The 19,658-nt window shown below is 35.8% G+C and overlaps 1 protein-coding gene and 1 pseudogene across 1 annotated transcript; both read left to right on the forward strand.

Moving 5' to 3' along the window:
* The first annotated feature begins 11,796 nt into the window (after positions 1-11,796).
* On the forward strand, positions 11,797-14,338 carry LOC124633987 (annotated as a pseudogene).
* A 1,752-nt stretch (positions 14,339-16,090) lies between these two features.
* LOC124633989 (juvenile hormone esterase-like) lies at positions 16,091-19,290 on the forward strand. The gene is made up of 4 exons (XM_047169380.1): positions 16,091-16,208; positions 16,650-16,789; positions 17,373-18,673; positions 18,973-19,290. Exons 2-4 carry the CDS (start codon positions 16,658-16,660, stop codon positions 19,136-19,138), a joined length of 1,599 nt encoding a protein of 532 aa, XP_047025336.1. The 5' UTR covers positions 16,091-16,208; positions 16,650-16,657; the 3' UTR covers positions 19,139-19,290.
* The last annotated feature ends 368 nt before the right edge of the window (positions 19,291-19,658 follow it).

The following is a 19,658-nucleotide window of genomic DNA, read 5'->3' on the forward strand; positions in this document are numbered from 1 at the left end:
TATACTATGATGATGAGTTTATGATGCTTTGTTGTATCATAAATGGTGTGATAAGGACGCTATAGAGGATATTCGGTGATCATCAGTCTGGTCACGTACCATTTGACTGACATTGACCTGAAGTCGTTCGAGTGACATCAGTAAGTGATTAGAACGTGTGGTCAATTAATTAAGTGGTAATTAATGCAGAAATTTAGGAGTTACCTTGTAGTGATATGGTTTTGAATAATATATGTTACTCGTTGTCTGGTATAGGTCTGCTGAGTGTTCTTTTGTGCTGACGTCTTTTTGTTTTAATATTTTATCAGTTGCATGTCCATTCTATTTACATGTTTGAAGAAACGTTATTTCGTGTAAAAAGTGTTTTTCTCTGCGAAAATGGGATTGTAATTCCAAGGACATTCATGTTATCGTGGTCGTTATCATTCGTTTAGTTGTTTCCGCTGAACATTGACTCTATTGTTTTTATTTACATAAAAGGGAGGTAAACCAGTGTCAATAAAAAGGCCTATATTTCTTACTATAGTTCGGCCATTCAGAGAATGCGTTCCTGACACGTCGCGATTGAACTGACGACGTAACTACATTCATTGATTATTGATATAATAATGTTGTTTTAATGCTCCTCAATTGTTAAAACGGTAAACAACCAGCAAAAATATTTTTATCGTAACTGCAACGCCATTGCAAAGTTACGTCGTCAGTTCAATCGCGACGTGTCAGGAACGCATTCTCTGAATGGCCGAACTATATAACAATTTAAATGTGGAAGAGGCCGCTAAAATGAGGGTCATCGCGGAAAAATAAAATGACATTTCCTCTTAATTTTTATATTTCCTCAGTACCTACGTCACCCTCAGATTTTGTACACTACCTCAAGAACGAAACCGAACGAAACGAACCAGTTTCTTTCTGTCAATTTAACACTTTAAGTACACTAAAATAAATCAGTTTGATACGCTTTATTATCCCCCGCTTGCCAAAGTGTTGATTTCAACTTATTTGCTAAATATATATTTTTATCATTAACATTTACTATGCAATAGATAAGGCTATTGCAGGATGATAACGTCATACATAACTTATATGCTACAATGACTGTGAACAAAGTTTACGACTCCCAGTGTTATAGTAAACCAACAATTCAATGGCTTGCCATGATATATTTATGCACATATATCTATAACAGTATACATAGGTATGCGAGTCACACCAAAGATTACCGTACATTCTGACGAGTTGGAAACACCAACTTAGTTTGGAAAAGGCTAAGTCGACGATGATGATGGTGATAGTGAACTCTATAAAAAGAAACATAGTCAGAGGACGTCATAAACTAATACGTTTACAACACATTCAAGACATGACGTGAATATGTAAGTAGTTATTATCGCTCGTTGATCATATAGTCGTGTTAGCTTATCATGCAGGAATCGATTGATAGGTTTTATTTTTACTCACTTGTTTGTAGCTGATGGTCGCCTAATATTAATCTGCAAAGAAAAAAAAAATTAAAATTACTTTTCCTTAATTGATTTCAAAATCAACTTTTTTTTATTCTCTTTTATCAGTTACTAGCCGTTTTCCCGCGGTTTCACCCGCGTCCCGTGGGAACTACTGCCCGTACCGGGATAAAATATAGCCTATGTTACTCGTGGATAATGTAGCTTTCGAATGGTGGAAGTTTTTTAAAACGGTCCGGTAGTTTTTGAGCCTATTCATTACAAACAAAGTTTTCCTCTTTTTAATATTAGTATAGATTATTGCATCGTCAATTTAATTGCTTTTTTTTTCTTAGAACGCGGTAATCTTGCTTTACAAAATTCATCCAGTCTTGGATAGTATATTATCGAAGAAGGTTAGTTTTTATTAGGTAGGTAGCGGAACGCGGTTTAGAGTTTGACTTTTAAGTAACCAGGGTTTTTAGAGTGTATTAAATTAGCTAAAGAAAATAATACTAACTAATCCAGAAACATCATTATTTTTATTGACCGAAGTATTTTCAGGCCAGCAATCAATTAACATAATCTGGGTGGAATGGGGGCCGATCGAGGCAATCAACTTGGGTAATATTGGCGAGTGGACGATGTTTTACCACTCAAAGGTGCTTTGATCATTTTTGAAAATCAAAATGTTTTCAGTGAAAAATAAAATATTTTCAGTAATAAAAAACACGGGCGGAAAATATTACTTTGGATGCGGGTGAAACCGTAGGGAACAGTTTATTTATTTATTGTTTGTTAGTTTATTTAATTTCTAAGTTTTTATTTACTTATCGTTAGTTTTGAAGATTCTGTCGACGCTGCTAGATTGGTTGATAGCTTGATTAGAGAACAAATATTAATATTGTCTAGCGATACTTATCTCGGTTTAATGGTTTGTAGACTTGAGAAATATTGGTTAACTGTACCACTAATGTGTCCGACGCACTTTCACTTCAAAACCATAATGCCGATTAAATGCAATGTAGTACACAGATTGTCTGTTCCCTGAGCTGAAGAAAGGACGTAAGCTACAGTTGTGGGCGTTTGTGGAACCTCAAGGAAAAGCTAGATCTTAGTAGTTAGTAGCTCTACCTATATTAAAAGATATCAGTACACCGTTACATAAGTACGATAGTACTCTCATACATCAGTGAGATTGACAAAGGGCGGCGAACGTTATTTTCCTCTTAGCGTATCCCTTTCCCTTCACCAGCATTTTAATTTACTAATGCGTGCTCTTTGATACCGCAATCTACTTAAAATCAGAGCCTCTGAAATCTGAATTTCAGTCTCTTACGTAAAAACTCGAAAATCCACTACTGAAATCCTTCCAATGAGACTTTTTGTCACGTACTTCGTTATTCATATTTTTTTGATGATGATAATGAATGGGAAATCTTAGCATTTAAATATTGCTTCGAAACTTTATACGCTTCGGAGAGCACGTTAAGACTATCGGTCCAGCGTGTGATCTGTCTCCAATCCTAAAGGAATGCCGTACCATCGGCCTATGAGATCGATGGAACAGAAAACCACAAGTGTAATAGCTTTTGCTAAACTTGGCTAGATATTGACTTAACTCAAATCGCATGTAACAAATACTCTAGGAAAAAATAAAGGTTTTGTATAAGTATCGAATTTTCTTAAACATTCTATTCTTCATCATACATAATCTTTTAAAAGTACCTACAACATTTATCTAATGTACAAACACATTTTTAAACACAGAAAAATACGAAGAAATCGCTTTACCAATAATCGCATTTACAAAAAGACAATCCGAGTGTTGTCTACACCATTCATATTTTCAGGATTTATGTTCACCCTTTAGGACGATAAATCTACAATTTCTCGTGAAAGGTGTGTCGGGGGACCGGCGACCTCTGTCAGGTACCTACAAGGTCACCTTAACGAGTGTTGAAATACCATTAAAAGTGAAAAGATTCTCTCGAAACTTTGGATATCTTTTCTATAATACGACGAATAGTTTTTGTGTTATTGAAAGAGAAAAGCACTAAGACTACAGCTCTATTTAAAGTGAAAAGATTTGTCTGAAACTTTGTATAGAAATTTAAAAAAATCCGATTTTTAGATATAAGTTTATTTTTTATACTAACCCATTTCTGTGGTTTTCATATTGAAACTCAAAAGGTTGAATTATGATGACTGAGGTATTGAGTATGGCTTATAAATAATAATTTGCCTACCAAAATAATTTATCAAATATAATATTTATCCGCAAACAGTATTAAAGCCCAAATCCAGTGGAGCGTAGAATTAATGAGAACATTAAGGGTACTTTATACCGGATTATACAAAAATATACAATTTCACATAATACACACACATCGTTTCTTGCTCATTTGTAATAACCAAATAATGAAATTGGATATAATAACGGTTATGGATCCATTAACATTACACATTTACATCCAATTAAGGGTTTGTTAAAATTGGAATTATTAATTGATATTATTGGGATTCAATTTGTAAAAGCAGGAAAAGAGGTAGAAGGACGATAAATGAGGGGTTTTGAATGTTCGAATTGATTTTACATTTTACGGTTGTAAGCAAAGCCACGATACAATAAAATTGTTAAGTCATACAAATGAGAATAACAAAATCTACAAACATTTAAATTATTTTTATATAATTGCATGAATTTTCTTTCTGAAAATGTAAGTTAAACTGCAAAAAAAACGCCAGTCAGGTGCAAAAATAATTTTGCTGTGTAATTAACATACAAAAGAAACATATGTACAAATAGAAAGAAAATACAATAATGTTGGTTTACACATGATAATTATACTTAAAGAAACAAAATGCTTTGTCAACAAATTCTGCCTTGTCATGGTTACGTATAAAATGAAAAAAAATATCTAAAGAATGACTCCAGTATTTCTATTTTCTTTTACATGAATGTAATGACCCTAACTAAACATACACGGCTCCCAAGATCCCAATCATACGTCTACGCCTCCCAAAGGAACTATTTCTCGCACATGGATAAATAGTAGCCTATATAGATTTCTTATGTATAAACTACTAACTTCCGCCCGCAATTTCTTCCGCGTCCCCAGATAACTGCTTCCGTAGAGTGTTGGTGACAAATACTATACTGTGTCCTCCCAGGCCTAAGCTACCTTCTCTCTAATTGTCAGGTTAAAACTCTCTTGAGTTATAAGTAGTGTAACTGACATTGTCTTTTATACATATCTACTAAGTAGCCGTTTTCCCGCGGTTTCACCCGCGTCCCGTGGGAACTACTGCCCGCAACGGGATAAAATATAGCCTATGTTACTCGCAGATAATATAGCTTTCTAATGGTGAAAGAATATTTAAAATCGGTCCAGTAGTTTTTGAGTTTATCCATTACAACCAAACAAACAAACAAAGTTTTCCTCTTTATAATATTATATATATATAGATATACATAATTCGATATACTAATTCATTTTGTAGTTTTGTGTGAAACAATCACACAGACAATCAATTTTTGACCCTTTTTTGACTATACGTAAAACCTCACAAAATCACAACATATACCATTTTCATACCAATGACACGCCACAGGTTATTTTACCCCAAAAATGTGACGATTCCTGCCAGGTGGTAACAATTTGCGGGATTAATTCCAAAACGCTCGGAACGATGACAACTGAAGGTATTCGCAGACGATGTCACTGACGTTTATAGCCTTATAAATCATTGCAGGTTTCATTAATACTTTATTGCGATCCTGAGTTTTCATTTTGATAAGTAATTTGTTTATTTTTGTTTGATTTATGTTAGTAGGATATTAAAATGGTTTCTAGAGAGCTGGGTGTTAAAATTCTTACAAAAAAAGTCTTATAGGCAACTGATTATTTAGACTTCTCGTATATGTAATAAAATTGAAGTTCGTGAAGAACACTAGAAGAAAACACGACACCTTCAGAACCCAATAATTTATTTACCAAAATCGACTTTACATTCCTTTAAATCACTGAAAAAACCATCCACCAAAATTCGAAAATTCGGCAACGAAGATGACAAAATTGAAAAGTCAGTTCTCCAATTACTGCAAGCCGAAATTTAACACGACCAAAGCTATGAAATGGGATCAAATTTTGAGTGCGAATTGTGCAAAGGCACGTCATCCGGGATTCTCAGTGGATATGGCTCGTGAACGACGGGTTCCATCCAATTTTCCATTCGAGTTGATGCGATCACAGTTGCCAATGGATGCTGTGTCGTCAATAAACAACCGAACTATCAATACGTCTGCAAGATGTGTGTGTGAAGGTGCATGAGCGTGATAAGGCCCGTTTCATATTTGGACGTGGTTTGAGAAGAACATATGGAGTTTGAAGGCTGTGGACGGACTGTTGGATAGTTGATTAGAGATTAGTGGATTATGTGGTTTAATTTGAAGCATGAGGGCCTTTGTATGTATGTATGTACCTTTTCAATTTGGACCAATATATTATGTAGGATGCTAGTATACAATAGGTACATGTACATACCATTATGTGAAAAGTAATTGGCACTTTTGTACAATAATCAGTTTCACATAAACAATACCTACATTTGAATATCATAACAACATTAGCTACGAACAAAAAACAAAAAAAGGGTACAGAATAAATTAACGCTGAAAAACAAATAAATACTACATTTCTTCACAAAACAAATAACAGTGAAAATTTACTTAAACAGTGAATATTTACTTAAACAACAAATCATCGAACTGATGGGTGTTCTGAACATGACGTAATATGTCTCCCGGGCGAAAACTCAATTCCCAAATGTTTTAGGGACTTTATCCTTTACAAACTGTCCCCTGAAGGGCTTTTAGCTCGATTCAGGAAACTAAAAGGGCCTACATTAAAACTTAACTCGAGCATCGGTGACTCGACCATCGTTAACTTATGAAACATTTTGATTGAACGATCTAATTAAATAGTTGGGCGGGTACGAAAGTTTGGCAGCTCATTTTGTTTCGAAAATATTGTTGTGAGGATCCTTTGTGATAGTTTACATTTTTGCTTGATCGTTAATTTATAGATAGTGGATTAAAGTTGAGCTTCTGTAAATAATAGGCAGCTTTGTCTAATTATTTAAAAACACAGCGAGACGTCATGTAATTTAACAATAATGAGGACAAAAAGAACACTTCATCTTCAATCCTCTAAAAGTATGCTCATCACACATTCCACAAAATGTAACATTAACCCTTTTAACGCTCAGAGCTGTACTCTTTACTCCAGATAACGATTTCATCGATCAACACTTGAGACGTAAATACAATTTTAACATTTCAATACCCGAGCGCCTTACGGGCTAGTCGGGACTTCATTCTGAATTCTATTTGACCAGACGTAAATAGCGAAGTGTGCCTTCGGGATAAAACACCCTGTATAATGCAAGCTATCGATGAACGCGACTGGATAACTGGTGCAGACATCACCCTGTATGCACAAAGTGCTTGAAATATGTATTAGGAATTTCCCGTTCGAAGCAAGACTGCATATGGCGGGTGGAGGTACATTTTATGGGTGCAAGTTTCGAATTTCGAACTTTGTTTTAGCAGGTGAAATTATGGAGAAGTTGGTGTTATTAAATTGTAAACACGTCGACTGTTATTCAGTACTAAAGGCTATGTTACATTGCTAGATACATGTGAAAATAATAGTGCTTTGCAATAGCCAAGCTTAATCCCGTGATATGAAAACAAAGTTAATGCAGACAGACTGCTATATAAAAGATCTGTGATGGATTTACAAAATATATAACTTGAAATCTAACTCAGGACTTTTCATATTGAAATATTTGTATTTAGAAACTATTTATAGTATGTTAACATGCCAAGGAGATTGATCAAATAAAACCTAGAACAATATATAGGCTGACGACATTCTGTCAGTCGTTCTCAGGTGCGTAGGAGTAAAATCTAATGTAAGAACCTATTTTATTTTGTACTTGGTATGTACTGAAGCAAAGATTTTGTCTGTGGAATGTGGAAAATTGGATGAGATTTTTTTTGTATCCTGTTGTTTTGTTACAGATGTGTAAAAGCAATAATGTTTTTAAGAACTATATTATTTTAGCCATTGACCTTATGAAGTCGATCCATGTGTGTAAAATAGTCGCCTATTCAGATTTGGGAGAATACATTTTTTTACAAGACGGAAGAAGTGTCAGATTTTACTAACTAAAACCCATGTTCCCTCCTATGTACGAGGACTGCAGTAACCCGAAAATCACGCAGCCCTTACATTTGTGAGATTACCTAGTGCAGTTAACCTAACTCTTTACATGTTCAATAATGCATAAGAAAATAACTACAATAATGTCAACTAACAAAATATATTTAACTGTCCCGTAAAGGACTTGTTAAATATTACCAACAACTCGAACCAGCTAACTTTAAGTTTATTTAGACTTGAACCATGTCCGAAGAGAAGCGATTAATTATAATGGGTTCCGTCGAAGCGTAGTGAAATCTCGTTATAACTAACGTTGGTAAGCACGGCGTTATACTGGATATTCCCATTACTATGCTAAAACGACGGTCAGCAGTAAGTGTGGTACAAGTTATAGATGGTAGCGGTTTGATTATGAGGTTTGTGATAGCCTAACGTTCGAGGAACGCTCTAATTTATGGCGTACTCAAATCTAATACTATGCATATGGGAACATAACCTGATACTAAATTGTCTAGTTCTAATAAGTTCCATAAATTGTAGTAACTTTAAATTGGTTGGTCACTTTATTCTGGGTTTAAAATAACAATACAAACGATTATCAAATGTTATCTTCAATTGATGCCAGTTTTTTCAACGCAAAATCGGCCTATGTAAAAATAGATCATTCATTATTAGGTACTAAAGACTACAATAATAAATCACACTGAAACACCAACCTTGTTCATATTCTGGTCCTTTATCCCTGGTGCGCTTAACCCGCTCCCCGCTACCGCTTATGACATGAACCAATCAATATCCTGGTCGGCAGGGCTCCACGGCAATTAGACGCCGTTTTAATGGTACAACGGAATAAGATATTTCTAGAAATTATTGCAAACTTTACCTTCCCCAGCCTTCGTTCTGATGAAACACAATTTTCTTTATTTGTTCCCTCAGAAATTTGCACAAGTCCTTCCGAAGTTGGAAATGTATATTTCACTTTTGTATGATATTATCGAAAGTTTGTAAAACAGCTCGTATCGCATTAAAATATTGGAGACTTATCGTATTGGCTGTTACGTCAAAAGACATTAGATTTTGATAAAAATACATATAAAAAATTTAAGTACTGCCCTAGATCAAGGTTGAGTGAAAGGGCTGTCATCACCTTAATTATCTATCTATAGGTACTAGTATAATATAATAAAGAGATAATACGTCCATGTTTGTTTATACACATACTCGAAAAGCTCCGACTATGAAGCGTAGTGAAGAAATCTTTACTGTTAGGAAGCTAAACTATCCCCGAATAACATAGGCTATATTTTGTACATCCCCGGAATGCTGGTGAAACTGCATGCAGCTAGTGTGTAAATGAAATGAAAATATATCGAACACGGATACCAGGTTAACGAGACACAAACGATTCTTTTCGCCGTACATGGCCCATTAACTACAATATATTTTTAATAACCATAAAATAATTATGAAAGCCCACATATTTTAATTGCAGCACGATTTTCGCTCATTAAAACACATAATCCAGGGTAGTATACTCATCGACAGGTTTGATAAAGGTTCGTTTTATCAATATTATTATACCGCATAACCACGCAACGATGGCGAATTTTCGACCCCTGAACAAACTCCTGGTTTTGAATAATTAATAAATGATTGATTGGAAGTAATTACCTATTTTTAAAGTTCCGTACTGAAAGGGTAAAACGGGATCCTATTAGTAAGACTTCGGTTTTCTGTCGGTCCGACCATAGATCCGCTTGTCTTTCAACAGGCTTTATCTCATGAACTTTGATAACTAGACAGTTGAAATTTTCACAGATGATAATACCTGTTGTCGCTTTAACAACCAAACATCTTCCAAAACTAAACACATAAAAACACGATTAAATCTTCCACAACACATTAAATTCATATGAAAATTATTAAATAAAATAATACCTAAGTACATAAGAAAGAAAATGGTAAAAAAGAATAAAAAATTTAAAGATTTAAAACAAAAGAACTGAAATAAAGCGAGTCTGGTCTATGGCCCGCAGAATACCGCTAACTTCTGAACACTGACATCAAAATTAATGAAATGCTCCCGACCGTCCATCCGATACAAAATATCCTTTTCCACAATTTATGTTAGAATTAATTGTGGTACCATCTTAAATCAAAATGATGTATTATTTCCCTCAGGTAACCTAACAAATCCTACTATGTCAGTCAGCTCATTTCCATAGTAAGTGAAAGCTTGAATTATTTCTCTACATCCCGCATGAAGGGAAATTTAACTGTTTACGGTGATATTATGTGATTTCATTGTTTGAATGTAGGAATGCCAATCTATTCTACTAAGAGCTATTTCAACCTGCGACTTAATCTACAAGGAAATGGCTTGCATACTTCGATAACAAATAGGCTGTTTAAAATTGGGCACTGAAACTATTTTAAATACCAAAATAACTTTGACTGCCTGTGTGTCGCGCTTTCAAGCCAAAACTAGTGACTCAGGAAGTAGGCCATATTTATCCGGGTGCATTAAGTAGTTCCCTCGGGACGAAAGCTGAACTTCTGGGTACAACTAGCCTGGTCAAACGTGAAGTTAAAACTAAAAAACCAATTCATGGTCTTTTTACTTATAAGTTATTAAGATAAAAATATATGAAGCGACATCTAATCAATTACCAAAGTATTATCTGTTTTGAGAAGACCAAACACCTCATAATATTAGTGGCGTGTGAAATTATCTAAAATACTTCATCACGTATGCGGACCAATGATATGATAAGTAATTAAAGCTAATCTGACTATCTTACTATTGAGTCTGTTGACGTTTTTATCTATACCACTTACGGCCGGATTTTTTGACGTCATTAATTCGATCATGAGTGTACCTTTGATCGAAAAGATAATTGTAATCGTAATTCCTTTCTCTACTGACTAAAATATAAATTACTGGTGATAACAAAACTTCTGACAAAATATTTTTATTTCTTTGAAAAACACAACTGCAGATTCAGAGTTTTGTCCAACAGTAGGGTGAAAGTTAAAAGCATTCCACCATTAAATGTAGATTCAACTCTAAAAGCCACAACTGGCATGATCGTGAAAATCTCATTCCTGTCGGTACGTCTGCAACTGTGTTATTATGTTATCATGCACACGTTGTTATGGCGTCCCAGAAGGCAAATGATTGGCCAAGGACAGCATGGTAAGACAACTTTAATGAAATAGTGACACAATCAACGATTATCCCTGTATAGAGGTACACTACAGAAATGTCCCCAAGGACAATCCCCGGTTTATGCTGAACAAAACTACTTGGACTATTATGATACCTGCTGATAGAAATGTATACCGACTAAATTATTATTTAAATTAATTACTGTATAGGAAAGGAAAAAGTTACAAAAATACCAAAATAAATGTTTATATAAGATCTTGGGTACAAAGTCCAAACCATCTTTGCTAACAAATTGCATATTATTCATTCATGGTACATTATAGTATAAGTGAAGAGAAATAAATGTAAATATCGATTAAAATGGCACATATAGAATGATTATTTTATCGATAACAATATTATTTTATGACATTGGAAAAGGATCACCGGGTCAGCTACATCAACATTTTTCTAATGGTCAAAAACTAATAGGTACATGTGAATAGGCTACTACTAATAGGCTTTCCAAGGACTGGTATCAGAGATACTGCTTTGAAGAAGTCAGATAGGCCATCACTATATTTAAAACACTGGTACTTAGCAGGTCAAGCTGAAGGCCGACCCCAACATAAATAAGAAAATACTGGGCAGATCAAACACTGAACCAACTGCATCACTGAATCGATGACTCACTATCACAATAAATATTGATACTGCAGCAAGATATTTGATGAGATTGAGAGCAATTGTGCTGATTTTCTAAGAATTCAGCAAGAAAAAACCTATTGATTGCATCGAAAAACAATTTACAATAATTAAAATGAAAAATCGATGCCTTACAATCGAAGATGAATCCTACTTGAAAGCGAAAGCAAACGAAAAAGTACGTATATTTGCATTCTCTTAAAATATAAATGTGTTGATACAATTGGCTTTCCATTAGCAAATATTGGCCACCTTGAATATTCAGACAAAAATGAAACAATGGACAGGCTTCAATATATAAAAAGGCTTTCGATCTTGGGAAGCATCACAGTCTTCTCCTGCTGAATTATAGTAAGGTAACAGAACTACAGCAACATGAAGTTAGTATCCTGTTTAGGGGTACTAGTGCTTTGGTAAGTTATTCTAACATTATTGTTTCCACTAAAATCCAAAAAAATAAACCTCTGGTTTTGAAGTATTTTTTTTTTTAATTCAATTATAGTATGTCATCGAACCATATTGACGCCATATTGTAATTTTTTCGTTGTTAAATATCACATTTGTTGAACCACTACGAAGAACATGCTAGCAACAAAGACTCATTTTGGCTTTAAAACATTTGGCCACAACCTTCATTTTCACAACATTTTTTTCAGCACCATCCAAACCATCTCCTGTGACGATGCTACCTTAGTACAAGTTCAGCAGGGCCAGCTCACTGGCGAGATCCTCACTTCAGTCCTCGGCGAAACTTACTATAGCTACAAGGGAATCCCTTATGCCAAGCCTCCTGTTAACAAACTCCGATTCAGGGTAATCACAATTTTTTATGACTGCATTATTATAGGTAAAATGGAAGATCATAACAGTTCTCGTATTTTAAGAGTTTGTACCTAGTTATCTGCCAGCCAATTTTTTTTTTCCTAAATATAATCTACCATCGAATATTTCTGAAGGATTGCGTAGAACTTGATCTCATTTCTCCATCGTATGTTTCAGGATCCCCAAGACCCTGAGCCTTGGGATGGAGTGCTAGCAGCTACAGCACACGGAAGCGTTTGCCCACAGTTCAACCCACTAACTGCCATATACACCTCCGGCAGTGAAGACTGTTTGTTCCTCAACGTTTACACTCCTAGTCCCTGATGAACCCTGATGAACCTCTTCCAGTAGTCGTATTTATCCACGGTGGTGCATACATATTCGGATCAGGAAACTCAGGAGACTATGGCCCTGATTACCTTCTAAAGCAACGTGTTGTAATAGTAACCATCAACTACAGATTAGGCGCCTTAGGATTCTTAAGCTTGGGCGACGAAAACGTACCAGGTAATGCAGCATTAAAAGACCAGGTCATGGCACTGAAATGGGTGCAGAACAATATCAGACAGTTCGGAGGAGATCCCAACAGCGTTACTATTTACGGAGACACTGCTGGTGGAGCTTCGGTCACTCTTCATATGCTGTCACCGATGTCTAAGGGACTTTTCCACAAAGCCATTGCCATGAGTGGGTCACCAACTTGTGATTATGGTATCACGTATAAACCTGAGGAGAAGGCAAAGATTTTCGGAAAATTACTCGGCGCTCCAGATACTGAAAACACTACAGCACTCCTTGAATTCCTTCAGAGTGCTGACTATGATACTTTCTATCCTATCACTCCAACCGTGCTAGCTTCAGAAGAGATTACAGATGTTTTGTTCAAAATGGAACACTTCACTCCAGTTATTGAAAAGAATACTGGTAATAACTTCCTCACAGAAGACTACTTCAATTTGTTGAAGAGTGGAAAAGTAAACAAAGAAGTCGATTTCATTATTGGCTACAGCAGCAAGGAGGCTATACTTCTAATCGATGTTTATAATGCATCGTACATAAGCCAGTATGACAGATACAGGGAGTTGTTCACACCCAGTGAAATATTGATCAAGAGTACTCCAGATACCAATTTACAAGTGGCTAATGCTGTCAAGAACTTTTATTTCGGAGATAACACAGTTTCAACTGAAAACATCGATCTGTTTGTGAGTTATTCCAGCAACGCCAGTATCGGATACCATGCTCAGAGGTTCGCTAATAAATGGGCAAACATTGGAAAGAAGACATATTTCTTCAAATTCAACTTCTTCACTGAATGGAACGTGTTTGGTCAGCAAGGCGTCAAGTATGGGTTACAAGAAGCTTCTCACTTTGACATGCCATTCTATGTGTTCTATCCCAATGATCAGAACTGGACTGTTGACACCAGCAGCCAACAATACGCTTTGGTACAGAAAATCACGACGGCCATTGCTAACTTTGCTAAAAACAGGTAATTATACATGCACTCTTTCTTTAACCAATACCAAATATCATAGAAATTCTATCAGTAATTTCACCTTAACAAAGTAGTAGATAACACTAGTTTCCACAAATATTAACTTTTTATTTTCTTCTGTTTACAGTGATCCCAGCACAGACACTATCACATGGCCAGCTTACACCAGCTCAGAAAAAGCCTACGTAACCTTCGAAAACGATGACGTCACAGTTGGCTATGGCCCTGGTGACCAAGACTACATCTTCTGGAAGGACACCTATGAAAAGGCTGGAGTTAATTTCTAAATTCGAAACAAAGACAAAATGAAGGGTCTACTGAAGGGACAATGACTGTCTTACTATACGGTTTACGAAATATTCAACTATACAAGTTGATTAAAGTTCCTATAGTTTGCTATTCAGACCTGATATAAACTATTGTATCTTGCTATGTCTTCTTGCAACCCATTTCTATTGACCTCCAAAATTCTTAATAAATATGATTCAATGTATTTGTTTGTCTTTGTTTTTGTTATTTTCTAGCTGCAAACAACACAACGAAACATATTTCTCAATATTTTTTTGGAGCATTATGTATAGCTATACTTACTATACACGCAGCATAACTATACGTTGTACAATAATCATTGTGAAACATTATGGCCTATCGCAATATATCATAAGTTATTAATCTGGCCTCATAAAATGGATGCTTATCACACATTTTTGTCACATCACTCCGCGTTGCAAAAATTTTTACTAGATACTTTAAAATATTTTGCCAGATAAAGGAATGTTTGGATACAATATTATTACTTGATCTCTTTGCTATTTCACTTATATTACTTTTACTATTACAGCCTTTTTTATCGTCCCGCTGCTGGGCACAGGCCTCCTCTCACACGGAGAAGGATTGAGCGTTAATTTCACTTATATTATTTTGTTTAAAATCCAAAACTATCCTATGATACAACATCTAATTACATTACCAAAATCTGGATGACGTAACGTAATACGTAATAATCTTCCACGCCGATTTCGGCAACGGCGACCACTTCGATCCTAATGGCGTGCGTGTGCTCTCATGTGGCTGGAGTATCCAATTTTGTGCGTGAAAGTCCGCGCACACTGCGGACATGTCAGGGTACCAGCCACAAAGTTGTAGTTGATAGCTACAGGTGGTCGAGCTTTCAACTCATCTCGTTTGGCATCCAACTCAGAAAGCCGGCGTGCTTCAAAGTCAAAGACTTTGGCTTTAACGCGGCTTCTCCAGTCTCTGCGGTTGGATGCCAGATTCTCCCGCTGAGACGGTTCAATGGAACAGCTTTTCATGTGGCGCTTCAGAACATCCTTGTATCGCAGCAGCTGTCCGCCACGTTTCCGCTTGCCCTCCTGCAACTCGGAGTAGAGGATGCGCTTGGCCACTCTAGTATCCGGCATGCGCAGTACATGCCCGCACCAACGAAGCTGTCTCCTCATGAGGTATGCTTCAATGCCACCTACATTGGCTTTCCTCAACACTCCTGTGTTACGCACACGATCAAACCAACGGATATTTAATATTTTGCGCAGACATTTGAGGTAAAAACAGGCAGACAAAATCTGGATGACAATGATGATTATTCAAAAAAGATAAAAACATTTTTTCTTAGTTTATAAAGATGAGAATGTTTTCACTCACGCATAAACTACCGAATTGATTTCATGAAACTTAGTAGCAACATAGCTTTTACATAGGAAAGTAGTTCCCTCAGGAAACGACTGGAACCGCTGACGAAAGCTACTAATACGATAAACATAATCCGTCTTACCACAAAAACTTTTTAACGTCAGTTTAAGACTTGTCTAAAAAAATGTCAAATTATGACGTTGACATATGGTTCATTTTGGAGCCACATTTTTTTTAGACAAGTATAAAACAGTGGTTAAAGTTTTTGTAGTAAGGCCAAATATGTACCTATATGCTTGTTAATAAACTATCAAATCATATTGAAACAAATGATCCTAGGTACTATCCGATCATTCATCCGAAAAGACATCTTAACATGCTCTTCAATATCAGATAATACTATGATGCTGATGATTGTAAACATATTGTCCAAGTACATCTGACGTGTAAGCAATCCGGATCATGATAATCAAAAGAAACAAGTCATTGTACGCTCCTTAATATCGTCTATCAGTAACTCATCATGTATGATTGGATTCATCTTTCTTATCTAGTTTTTATCTACCAGATAAATGCCTGCTATTTAAACATATAAAAATCTGATATATTTATGAACGTTGCATTAGCGATCATCACAGTTGAGTGTCCACTGTCCAACCAGAAGTCTCTCAATTGTAAACATCGGTATTATTTACAGTAATTAATAAAATAAGGTACGTATGTTCATCTGTATTTCTATAGTAATATTGTAAAGTTGAATTTTCGATTTTTTAAGAACTTATTTGAAAAAATATTTAACTGTTGGAATGCTTTCACTTGGTGAAATAGACTATATTTTATCTGGGTATGGGACGCAGGTGAAACCGCGGAAAATAACTAGTGCACGAGTAACCGTTGTATCGCTATCCACTTTCAAAAATTGAAATTGGTGTATTTCTGTAAGATTCAATTTTAGATCAGCCAAAAATGTTTGCTTTCTAAGCCTACCTTAGATAACCTATACTATATATATTTAAAACCATTTATAGTCATCATCATCCTCCGAACCTTTTCCCAATCATGTCGGGGTCGGCTTAAAACGATTTATAGTAAGTTTTTAATTTCATTATTGGCAACCATCTTTCGTACTAGAAACACCCTTATTATTTCCGCAGAAAACACAATGGCTAAAGTAAAAGTACAGCAGGGTTGGTTGGCCGGAGCCATCATGGAGAGTGTGACGGGAGAAGGGAAGTACTACAGCTTCCGAGGAGTGCCTTATGCTCAGCCACCCGTGGGCAAACTGAGATTCAAGGTAAGAAACAAAAGCAAAATATTGTTTTAGATATTATGTATAAGATGTAAAGATCGTTGTCCAGGAATACTTTAAAAGGGCTATGTTAATCAGAACTCAGAAATAAGCTTTTATGTAGAACTTTAATAAAAGTAAGTACATTGCGGCGTACCTACGTTTATCTACTGAAACTTAGAACCCAGGAATGCTTTTATTTACCTCACAAAATGATATTATCTCACTTCGTAATTACTCCGAAATTCTTCAATATTATTAAAAATTTGTATTATGAAAAGTAACGAATGATTTTAATCCTATTTGTTTGTACATACTATAGATAAGCATCAAGTTAACCATATCTTTTATTTTATCAAATACGTAAAAGAAAATACGTTTTTTTCTTCGATAACGTGCAATGGCGATATTTAATCTTAGTGACGAAACAATGTTGTAGTAAAATTATCTTGTAATTATTATTTAAAGCGGGATTCACCACTCCTAGAAGGGTAATCGTAGATAAATTCTTCACAGATCTTCCTTGGAGTAAATCCAATATTTTTGTTATAATAAATGATTGATATAAAATATTCTATTCATTTCCCAGGCACCTCAACCACCTCTACCCTGGGAGGGCATCAGGTCTGCCACAGAACATGGCCCGATGAGCGCTCAGGTCCACTACTTCACACGAAAATTCGTAGGAAGCGAGGACTGCCTGCACCTCAACGTGTACAGCGCTGACCTCACGCCCACCAAGAAAATGCCCGTCATGGTCTTCATCCACGGAGGAGGCTTCAAGTATGGAAGCGCCAATGATGACCTCTATGGACCAGACCTTTTGGTCCACCAAGGAGTAGTACTTGTCACCTTTAACTACAGGCTAGAGGCACTAGGTTTCTTGTGCTTAGATACCGAAGAGGTACCCGGTAATGCTGCATTAAAAGACCAAGTAGCTGCTCTAAAATGGGTAAAGAACAATATTGTCAACTTCGGTGGGGATCCCGATAACGTAACTGTATTTGGTGAAAGTGCTGGTGGTTGCTCCACTTCTCTACACTTGATCTCGCCAATGTCTAAAGGCCTCTTCAAGAAAGCCATCCCACTAAGTGGTGTACCTTATTGCGATTGGTGCCTACCTTTTGAACCAAAAAAACGCGCTTTCTTACTTGGTAAAGATTTGGGCATCGAGACAAATGATTCTTATGAACTTCTGGAGTTCTTACAAAACGTTCCGGTAGAAAAGCTTGTAGACACCAACCCCATTGTATTATCTTTTGAAGATTACAACCAGGATTTATTTAAATTATACCATTTTACTCCAGTCATAGAAAAAGATTTTGGAAAAGGACATAATTTCTTGACGGAAGACCCAATGGAAGCATTGAAAAATAAACGCATCAACGACGCAGATGTACTAATCGGTTACGCTAAGGAAGAGGCTGCGAGTGGCATCCCTAAATTTGAAGCATCTCTTTTAGAAAAGACTAACCGTTTTCCAGAATTGGTAGTTCCAAGAAAACTCTTAATGAAAATTACTCCGGAAACTGTTTTGGAGCTGTCAGATAGGATACGTGAATACTATTTCAAAGGGAAACCTTTGGAAATGAAGGAATATGTAACTTACAAAAGCCATGTGAGTTTCATTTTGGACATTCTTAGATTTGCAACGCATTTGCCGAAGGTTGGAAATGGCAGGAGATATATGTATAAGTTCTCTTACGTATCAGATAGGAATGTATACGGCAGTCCTGGTCTGAACCATGGTATTCGCGAAGCTGGGCATATGGATATCTTGATGTACTTGTTCCATGCTAAGTTCCACGATGTGAAAGTAGTACCGAATACTGAAGAGTTCAGGATGATCAATTTAGTGCGCACATTATTTACCAACTTTGCTAAATATGGGTGAGTTATATACTATCTCTTTGATATAAAGAAATGTTGACGAAATATGTATGTAGATGATTTGGAAGTTTTATAAAAACTACCGATTACTGAACAAGATTATACTTATTGATTGAAAATAATGAAAGCAAAACCATGCTTCGTCGACCGCAAATAGGTAAATCAAACAAGTAGCGGGTTAACGTGATAACACAACATTCCTTCTTACATAAAACTTAAAAGTTTTTTAGCGAAAGAAGTATCTTCCACAAACTTTCATTTTTTTTTACTTTTCTTAACCCTCAACTCTTTGTCCACAGTAACCCAACTCCTGACTCGTCTCTGGGTGCAATCTGGCCTGAGTATGACAACACTTCCAAAGCATATGTGGATATTGAAGACAAGCTGGTGAAGAAGACGGCTCCAGAAGCAGAGGTGGTGGAATTCTGGCGCAAAATATTCGAAACTGCTGGAGTGGAGTTTTAAGAACTACTTTGAATGGATTACCTAATATTATTTGCATTTGCAAAAATAAAATGTTGTTATTTCTACGTATAATTATGTCGATATCAGTTAATCACTATACCTACTTTATACTCAAAAACTTTTTTTATTTTAATAAAGTTATTATTCTTTTACTTTTTGATTTTATTTTTATACCGTTTTATAGCTCATAAGCAAAATGAATTACATTTTACTTAAAACGAATCTTGAGAGGCTTCTACTGTGTTTAAAATCTACATCTCTTTTACATTCAATCAACCATATACCTGTTACAGCCTTTTTTATCGTCCCACTGCTGGGCACAGGCCTCCTTTCACACGGAGAAGGATTGAGCATTAATCAACCATATACCATATACAAAAAACCATAGGTATACATATACCAACCCACTAAGCTTCATAGTTAAACAGATAACGATTTTTTTCGACTAGAGCCCTTCCCAAATAATAACTGATTGAGATACGGCAATTTTGTATCTTCAATTCTTTGATTATCCTACGGG

This window comes from Helicoverpa zea, chromosome 10 (genome assembly GCF_022581195.2).
Source record: "Helicoverpa zea isolate HzStark_Cry1AcR chromosome 10, ilHelZeax1.1, whole genome shotgun sequence".
In the NCBI taxonomy this organism is placed as follows: domain Eukaryota; kingdom Metazoa; phylum Arthropoda; class Insecta; order Lepidoptera; family Noctuidae; genus Helicoverpa; species Helicoverpa zea.

Coding starts and splice junctions, on each gene's coding strand:
- LOC124633989 (XM_047169380.1), top strand. CDS start 16,658: ATGGCTAAAGTAAAAGTACAGCAGGGTTGGTTGGCCGGAGCCATCATG. Junction 16,790..17,372: donor TGGGCAAACTGAGATTCAAG/GTAAGAAACAAA, acceptor TTCATTTCCCAG/GCACCTCAACCACCTCTACC. Junction 18,674..18,972: donor ACCAACTTTGCTAAATATGG/GTGAGTTATATA, acceptor CTTTGTCCACAG/TAACCCAACTCCTGACTCGT.